This window comes from Alnus glutinosa, chromosome 13 (genome assembly GCF_958979055.1).
Source record: "Alnus glutinosa chromosome 13, dhAlnGlut1.1, whole genome shotgun sequence".
Classification (NCBI taxonomy): Eukaryota; Viridiplantae; Streptophyta; class Magnoliopsida; order Fagales; family Betulaceae; genus Alnus; species Alnus glutinosa.
The window spans coordinates 7,783,382-7,793,661 of NC_084898.1; the positions used below are offsets into that span (position 1 = coordinate 7,783,382).

The window sequence follows — 10,280 nt, forward strand, 5'->3', positions numbered from 1 at the left end:
TTTTGCAACCCATTGGTACAAGTTAATAATTAAATAATAATTATTTAAATTAAATAATAATTTTTCTTATTTTTTTTATAATAAATAATTATTATTTCAATTATTATTCCACACTAATTTTTATAACACCAATTATTATACACAACTTTTTATACCTCCAATCATTTCCTACTATGTAGGAGTGTAAACGAGCTGAACTACTCGTGAGCTTACTTGAGATCGGCTCGAATAAATTCGACTCATACTCGAATCGATTATTAAATGAACTACTCGTGAACACGAAAATCAAACTCGATTATTAAACGATGTAAACTCGTATAAACTCGGCTTGACTCGACTAAAGCTCATGAACCCGCTCGTATAAGGATCAACTCGTTTATTAAGGCTTAACTCGTATATATATATATTAATGAATAATATACTATGTGTATTATGTAAGCATAAATTAAGTAACAAATAACAATAGTTATTAGTTAATATATATTAATTTGTCATATATATATAAAATAGTAGAAGTGAATAATATCAATAATTAATTGTTAGTCATATGATATAATGACAATTCAGATACTTAATCAAATTATTCATGTAATATAATAGGATTATAATTTATAGGATTATATGATCATATAATAATATAACATTGTACCATACTACCATATGACATGTAAATATAAAATATGCAATCACTTTATTATATGTTATGAGTATTATCATTAAATATTTGATAATCATTACATACGGATTGCTAGATCATGTTAATATGTTAAATATACTATCATATGATAATAATTAGATTATATAATATTAGTATTATTAGTAGGTAGTTATGAATTATGATAAATTTGATAATTATGATTTATAACTCATAAATTTATAATGATCATACTTAATTACTTATTATAAATTCATAGATAATCTCATAAATCAAGTGATATGATATGATTCATAATTCATAATCATAAATATATATACATATTAGTAACATATATAATTATAGCTACATAATGTTATATATGATATAGTATACAAATTCATACTAATATAAATGTTTAGTATTTAGATACTTAGTTAGATACACTCATACACTTAATAAATACGATTTATGATTTTAAGTATTTAATAATTATCAGTAATATTTAAATGCAATGACTAGGTATATAGATTACATACGTAAGTTACGGTAAGTATGAATTCATATTATTCATATGATATAATGACACTTATGAAACTTAATCATGTTATTCATATATAATAATAATATGATCATACAATCTCAAATTAAGTTATTAGGATTGAAATTACTTATATATTAATTATAATTACAATTCACAAGTTATGAATTATTATTATAATTTACATTATATGATTTAACATTGTGCTATATAACCGTTATATATGATCTAATTAGTATTATCAATCGACTTTAAAAAAAAAAAACAAAGTATTATCATTATATATATATGATGAATTAATAGTCAATATAAGTTAGTCAATATAAAAACTAACCAACTTATATTAAGTTAAAACATTAACAATGTCTTACAGTAATTTTATTTTATTTTTTTAGTTGTAATTGTATTCAGATTTTAGATTCATTGGCAATTGCTTAATTCAAAATCCTAATACATGCAATTTGCACATTATTTGAAATTTCATGATTTATTTATTTATTTATGCTAAAGTCAATAATTTTGAATTGTGAAATTGGCCAAGCTCGAGCTCGGACAACATATTTTCCTATGCGAGCCGGTCTCGCACAGGATTTTTCAGCTCGTATCGAGCTCGAACTCGAGCTCTACTGTTACTTAAACGAGCCAATCCCGGACAGGCAATACTCGCTCAGGATCGGCTCGTTTACACCCCTACTACTATGGTTATCCGTGAAAAAAATCTCATACAACTTTCACCTAAACACAATTTCAAATAAAATTTAAATTCTACTAATCACCTAAACACATTTAGATTGCCTCGAAATTCACGCACCAAATAAGAATTTAATTCCGAATTCTTGACTCATTAAGCTCCTCCTGATTGGGCCCCAACAAATAAGGTATTATAATAAAGCTTAAATACAAGATTTCAACTCCAGTTGCTCTTCCTTTACTTTTTTGGATTGAAATTCCCGAGTTTTTAAGGGCATGTTTGGATAACACATGTTTTTTCTTATTTTTGGAAAACATCTTTTGGTGGATTTTTTTAATTTAAATTCTATTTAAGATTTATCCAATTTTTTCCAATTTTATCTTAGGTTCTTTAAACTATCCAAACATAATTTCAAAAAACAATTTTTTTATTCGATATTCGCAATTTTTAATATAATAAATAATAGTAGAATACAATAAAAAAAATCGCACATCCAAATGAGTCATGAATTTTACTAAAATTTGATTGTATATAGAAAGGGACTATAATATCCATCTATACGAGACATGTAGGTCACACACTCTAAACCGTCCAGATCAAGTAATAGGGCTGGCAAAACAGGTACCCAACACGACCCGTGGAGTTCTGCGACCCGTTTAAGTTAGACCCAAACACGACCCGTTTATGTTAACGAGTCGGGGCTCCAGACACAACACGACACTACAATTTCATGGGTCACCCGACACGACCCGTGAAACCCGTTTAGCATAATGGGTCGCATACACTACCCGCTTGACCCTAACCTAATAATCTAAGCTAAACAATGTAAGCATCCACGAACAGTCGGTTTTTCACTCTCTGAACTCCATATGGTATCATACATACAGATTACGGACCATCAAATTAGGAACTAAAACATGATTTACAAGTTATTTCACTCGGATACCCATTTCTCAATTCATTCAATCAATTCTAGATTTGTCCATAGATTTAGCAAAGCCAATAAAGCTAATAAAGAAAAGTTGATGAATTTCGAACACATACCGCACGCCCTTGACGGACTCGTCATCCAAATCACGTGGCTTCCTCGCACCACCGCCATTAGCACCGCCTCTACCAGCACCGTTGTGATTCGCTCTCAGGTCCAAACTCATTGGATCACTCCTCGAAACGTCCCGATTCGTACCGCTAACGTCCCTGAACTACGCACTCCCTAGCCCCAATCCCTGTCCAAACTCCCCCATGCCCCCGCTGCTATTCATTGGGAACTGAAGAAGAAGGGGCAGCGCTGAAGAAGAGCAAAGAGAGAGAGAGAGAGCGTCTCTGCTCGAGTGGGTCTAGCGGAAGGAAGAAGAAGAAAATGGAAGAAGATGAGGGGGCGGCGTGGCGTTGAAGAATAAGAAAATGGAAGAAGTGGGGGCGGGCGGCACGGCGCTGAAGCTTGAAGGAGAGAGAAAAGAAGACTGAAGAAGTTAGGGCTTTTCGGCCCTAACTTAAATTGCCTAATAATCTAAATCAGTAAATCTAATCCCATTTCTTTTCTTTTCTTTTTTTAAAAATAAAATATATATTAAAAAAAAAAATCGTGTCTAGCGGGTGTGACCGAACCCGCTAAACTGAGATAAATGGGTCAACCCGTTTATGACCCAACCTCGTTTAAGGTAGACCCAAACTCACTAATTTCGTATCGTGTTCGTGTCGGGTTGTTAGGTCGTGTCAAAATTGCCAGCTCTACAAGTACGTCCCACAATTTACACTCTAATAAGATCTAGCCTTTTTTTCTTTAATTTTTTTAATTTTTTTTAATTTTTATTTTATGTTATACATGTGTGATTAGTGTTACTCAGGATCGCAACAGTAGTTGTATTGAAATTAGTTTGGTAATGATATTTGGTGTTGGGATTATTGTATCATAATATGATTTTTAAAATTATTATTAAATTTGATTTAATGAAGATTTTAAAAGTTACATTAAAAAGGATAAAAATATGGTCATTGACATTACTCGAAGATGTTATATATATATATGTATACATAGTCAGATAGTATGTATATCTTTTTTCTTTGGCTTGCTTCCAATGAAAAAAAAATTGGAGATCTTCCTCTCCAAAAATAAAGTGTACAAATCACCTCTAATAAAAAATAATAATAAAAAAGGAGAAGTACATATACTTCTTCAAACTATATTATATTGTTAACGTGTTCCAGATCTATCAATTGTGTCAATGTCATTTTTAAACTATAGAAAAATGTCAATATCTTCCCTAAAGTCAACAAAAAGACAAAAAACCCTAAAAAAATTTTAATAAGACAAATATATTCTTATAAATTCTTTGATAAAGATATGGGACACTTAGATGTGTTTGATTGTCGTTTGGGATGAGGGAGGGGAGTTTCTGGCGGTTTTAACAAAGTTTGTCCCTTACATTATTGATCCTCTTATAGCTGAAACGGTTGCCGTGTGGTTTGCTGCTCAGTTCGTATGTGACCTGGGTATTCAACACGTGATTCTAGAAGGTGATTCCCTACAAGTTATTTCATACTTGAAGAAGGTTGGACCTTTGGGGAATGGTAGCGGACAGTTAATTTATGATACTAAGCTTCTCCTTTCTAGTCTAGCTCATTGTGATTTTCAACATGTTAAAAGGGATGCCAATAAGGTGGCACACTGTATGGTAGAATTTGCTCTTTCTCAATTGATGGATAAAGCCTGGATAAAGGATTGTCCCTCTATTATTCAGGATATGGTACTTACGGAACAAGATGAAGTTTTCCTCTATTATTCAGCATATTGTCCTTACGGAGCAAGATGAAGTTTCCTAATAAAAATTTTCTATTCATAAAAATTAAAAAAGAAAAAAGAAAAAAAGAAAAAAAAAGATGCGTTTGATTGTTAGATACTGTTCCTTGATAATTACGTACCGTTGAATTATCCATCTCTTGTGGATAGCAATAATAGAATGAATACGGAATCTGATCTTTATACCCAAATCGAGCCTGTTGCTTTCCTCGCTGCAAGGAGAGGGATTATTCCTAGAACAAAGCCTTTGCCACTCATGGATGCCATGATAGGGGCTGTTTATCTTTCACCCAAACACAACTTAATGCTAAATATATGTTTGATTATTTTATTCAGAAAATAAATAATTATTATTAAAGATAGAAGAAGTTAATGGAATAATTATTCTTATTCTTTAATTTGATTGTAACATTAGAATAGAACCCTAAATATGTATTTAACAAATAGAAATGCTTGCAAGAGGGAAGAAATAGATAAAGGGACGACAACAAATAGTGCGATAAACAAAATTGCAGAAATGAATAATTTGGTAATTGTGTTTTTTAAAAATTGCGATTTGAAAATACAGAAAACTATTTTTTCAAATCGCAAGTAATAGGGTTTTTTTTTCTTCTTTTTTCTTCTTCTTTTTTTTTTTTTTTTTTTTTTTTTTTTTATTTATTTTTTTTAAAAACATAATTTTAAAGGTTAACTTGCAATTTTAAATGTCAAATTGCGATTTTGTCAAACGCTTAACTGCGTTTTTAAAATTCACTTTTTTAAATCGCACTTTTTGAAATCGTAAATCCAGACGAACCCTTAAATAGAGGTTTTGTGTCAATGAAGATAAGTGTGCTATTCCGAAAAGGAAAGAAATATGATTTTTTATTTTTTATTTTTTTAGTTTTGGAATTGTAAAAGTCTATGAGCCTTACTCACTCTCAAAAGACGCCTTGAGAGAGGAGGGATGTTCATGGCTTATAAAGTGCCCATATCATGTATCTCTTGACGATGTGAGACATTTTAACACGCCCTCTCACGTGTGGTAACTTTTGGCCAAACACGTATTCAACATCGGGAGGAAAAGACTCATCATCGTCCAATGAACCTGGCTCTGATATCATGTAAAAGTCTATGAATCTTACTCACTTTCAAAAGACGCATTGAAAGAGGAGGGGCGTTCATTAGTTATAAAGTGCTTAGATCATGTATCTCTTGGCGATATGAAACACTTTAAAAGAAATACCTACATGTAAGAATAAAGATTCAACAAAACAATGAAACAATTATTTCATTCTAAAGATATCTTCCACATATGAAATGTACCATAAATCTCAATCTGTTAGGTCTAATGATAGGGGCTTCTTTTCAAGTAGATTGGTGAAGGGAAAGACATGGATTGGAATCTCTGTAGGCATGACGCTAAGGGGACAAGGCTCATATTCATTAATCATTACTAATTTGCTTCTTGTTAGCCTTTGATAGGATTGGATTTAGAATATGATTCGATCCCTCTTAAGGGAGCGACTCTTTAAAATATATATCCACATTGCGGACCCGTTTAAGCTCCTCCTCATTGGGCGCCAACAAATAAGGTATTATAATAAAGCTTAAATACAAGATTTCAACTCTTGGTTGCTCTTCCTTTACTTTTTTGGATTGGAATCCCCAAAGTTTTTAAATTTTACTAAAATTTAGGTAGTCTATACAAAGTAGGGGTGAAAAAACTGTCCTTTAATAACCGTCCGTTGACCACTAACCACTTATAACCGCTAACTGTATAACCGTAAAACCGTTAAAATCGCTTTAAAAACTGCTAACTGCTAACCGCTAACCGCCTTTATTTATATCCTTCCTATAGTTTCCTTTATGCCCTTCCTTTCCTATGCTATGCAATGGTCATCTTCTTCATTCCTTATGATCTGCACCTTTAATCATTACAAAAGTCATATGTGAGAATTGCAGCTTCTTGATGTTCTCATCGTCCTTATCTATTGAGTGATTCTACCTGCTCAAGAGGTTCCCTATTCCCTACGATATATCTTTTTTTTGAATGAATCTTTCAACATCTGAAATAAATATATTTTTGCCATTCTTTTTATCGATTCTCATCCTATCAGATAAATTCATCCTTCAATATTCTCTCCTCCAAAGAATCTCAATCTTTTCCTTCAGTTCATTTTCTAGTACTTTCAGAAGCTCATTTACTTCTTCTACAGCCATCTCATGTTCTTTCTTTTCACCATAGCAAGCTCATTTCAACCAAAAAAAAAACCAAAAGCGGTTAACAGTGAAAAATAACTGCTAACCGGCGGTTATTAAGTAACTGCTAGGCAGTTAGCGGAGTCGGTTATTCAACTTTGAATAACTGCATAGACAGTTGCGGTTAGCAATTTTGGCCAATAACCACTAACTACAACCTCATTTTCAGTCCTAATAGAAAGGGGGCTACAATATCCATCTATACAAGACATGTGGGTCACATACTCTAAACTGCCCGGATCAAGTAAGTCCCACAATTTACCTGAATTTAATGTTCTTTTTGTTTCTGTGTAAGATGTTTTTTGGAAAATATTTGTGGCATTTTTTATTTTTATTTTTTATTTTTTATTTTATTTTTTTTATGTGTTTGGTGGAGGCGAAAATAATGGTCAATGGAAAACATTTTCAATTTGACTGTAAAAGTCTCTTTAATTTTTAGAAAACGATTTACCGTTTTTAAAGCCGTAAATCGTTTTCTGAATTTAAACTCTCAATTCTTGCATGCACGTTTGTGGGAATCCGCTACCACTAAGCGTTGGAGTTTGTTTGTAGCCCAACTCTATTGCCAAAGATCTTTAAATTTTGGTATCTGATTCCCAGAATTTGAAAATTTCTGCCAGATTCCGGCCAATTTAGGCCATATTTCGAAGAAATTGGTCGAAATTTGGCCAAACTGGCAGGATTCCGGCTGTGCTGGTCAGATTTCGTCCAGCTTGGCCGGAATCTGGTTCGCCGGATTCTATTTTACGCCAATGGTGATTTTTTTGTACGAGTCAAACACCGAAAAATATTTTTAATGAAATCATTTTTAAAAAAAAATGATTTAGTTGAAATATTTTATGATGGAAAACATTTTACGTCAAAACAAACAGAGCATAAGTGCAATTCAAGCACACAATTGTAAAAATTATCATTATACTCCTTTTATTTTTTATTTTTATTATTAATTTTTTTTTTTTATAAAAAAAAAAAGACCAACAACTAAACTTCAGCAAGGATTTGCTTATCGTTCGTCTAGGTGTGCGATTTTTTTGAAAAATATTTAAAATTGTGAATACCAACAGAATTTGTATTTTAAAATTATGTTTGGATGATTTAAAAGACCTGAAACAAAATTAGAAAAAGTTAGATAAAGTCTTAGTAGAATTTAAATTCTAAAAATATTATTTCAAAAGTATTTGAAAAACAAAAATCACTCAAACATAACCTTACATGCATTGGGCCTGCGAGTCAGGCTCGAGTGCTTGAATAGATCTTGAACGAGCCAAGCCCATGCCAACATTCCTTAATTTTTTTTACTCAGCTTGACCAGATCCCCATACTTGGTTTAACTTTGTGAAGCAGAGACAACTTGCTTTCACTTCCATTTTTTTTTTTTAAAAAAAAAGTCAATTTTAAAACATTCTAATTTTTATTTTTTCACTTTTTATATCACATTTTATTATAATTCAAACAAAAATATCTACTATATATATATATATATTTCACTTTTCCATAACTGTTTCTACTTTATATCATACTAATCACTTCTTATTATTATAAAAAAAAAAAAAAAAAAAAAAACCACTAGAATTCATCCACGAGTTCATATGTATTAGCTCTTTGGGTTCACATTTGTGGCCATAAAAAAAAGGAACAAACGCAAAGGAACACTGAAAAAAATGCCAAGGAGCAGGACAAGTGTACCAACACAAAACCAAAAAAAAAAAAAAAAAAAAAAGGCATAAAAACCTACTAGCCAATAGAGTAATACATTTTTTAATGTGATGATCAACGCTATCATAATGAGATCATGGAAGTCAATTTTGAAATAAAAAAAGGGTTAGATAATGCTATACTTTTTTTTGGCATTAATCAATTGCTTCTAGGATAATTAATAATTTATAGTCCGTTTTAATTTACAATTTTAAAATTTGTGATTTAAAAATAGTAATTTGAAAAAACGATTTTTAAAAAACACAATAATTGAAACAGTTGGTAAAATCGCCCTTCGACCTTTAAAATCGTGCATTTTTAAAAACCCACTTATTACCAACGATTTAAAAATACAGTTTCACTTCCAAAAATACAGTTTCTACCATTTAGTTTAAAATCATACTTTTTGAAAGCAAAATCACAGTGTCAAATGTACTTTTAACGTAATATCAATCAGAGCAAAGGTTTTAATAAAGTTCGAACTTAGCTTGAACCTTGTTTTTCTAATTACTAACTTAAACTTTTAGGATAACGGGTGATTTATATAACATAATTCATCTTACATGATAGTTATCAAAAACAGTTTAGGGTGACATCATGTCTTTTATCACCTAACAAATTAATTTAGGTTTCAGAAAATAAAATAAAATAAATGCTTAGTGACTCCTTATAATAAGCTGAAGAAAGCATATGGCCGGCGATGAAGAAATGAAGAAGAGATCAGAGGAAGAAAAGGCAGCTATCCTATGGGACTGTGGGAGTTCTTTATATGATGCATATGAAATAGCTTCACTTGGTCACGTTCTTGAGCGGCATACGATGGCCTTGCCACTTTTCTGCGGCCCTAGACGCTTCACGGTTTCACCAACTACATCAAGCTCAGAACATGGCCGCGGTACCCTAGAGAAGGAAGCTGCAGTCACCATTTCTGTAAGGAGTAGCTTGATCAGGAAAAGGAGGAGGATGAACGTGGAAATGAACGAGATGGCCAAGAAACTTAGGAGCACGTTTTCTGTTATCTGCAGCACCGTCGGTTTATGCAAGAAGAATGATATAAACGTGAAGAATATTGAGAATATCTTTACTCTATAGATTCTTCCACAGCTGACATGCCTGGAGTTTCTTTGCATGTAACCTTATCATTTTTAGAGGGTTTTTTTTTTTTTTTTTTTTTTTTTTTTTTTTTTTTCCCACTTTGTGCCATATCTTTTGATTTCATATAAATTTTTGAGATTACAATATGGCAAATCACTAAGGCAATTTACCCATTTTTCTAATATCATGCATATATATTAGAAAGTACTTTACATAGTTAATAATTACCTGGATAACATTATCATCATCACTTTCTTTATTGTAGATAGGGGAGTTTAAGTATTGGAAGGGAAAAGGTTTGCAAGCTGTTTAATTCCGTCTAGTAATATTGAGTGCTTCTATTTATAAGATATATTAGGCATGAAAATCAATTGCATGCTAAAGAGCAAATCATCTGTCAAATTAATTTGCTGGGATGTTAGAACAAGAATTATGTCCAAAAGTAGGTATTCGAGAAGTAAGGAAAATGAAAAGCTTTGCAGAAGTTGGAACATGTTAGAAAGCAACTTCAGTGGTAAGTGAAGGGGCTTCTCTGTTTATTAGGTTGTCCATTTTCCAGTTTTGGTTGTCTGTTTCACTGGTA

At 31.6% G+C, this 10,280-nt stretch overlaps 1 protein-coding gene across 1 annotated transcript; it reads left to right on the plus strand.

The window, feature by feature from the left end:
* The first annotated feature begins 9,274 nt into the window (after nucleotides 1-9,274).
* Nucleotides 9,275-9,751, plus strand: LOC133855049 (uncharacterized). Its single transcript, XM_062291341.1, has one exon. The coding sequence runs from the start codon at nucleotides 9,293-9,295 to the stop codon at nucleotides 9,692-9,694; it is 402 nt and encodes a 133-aa protein (XP_062147325.1). The 5' UTR covers nucleotides 9,275-9,292; the 3' UTR covers nucleotides 9,695-9,751.
* Nucleotides 9,752-10,280: the final 529 nt, after the last annotated feature.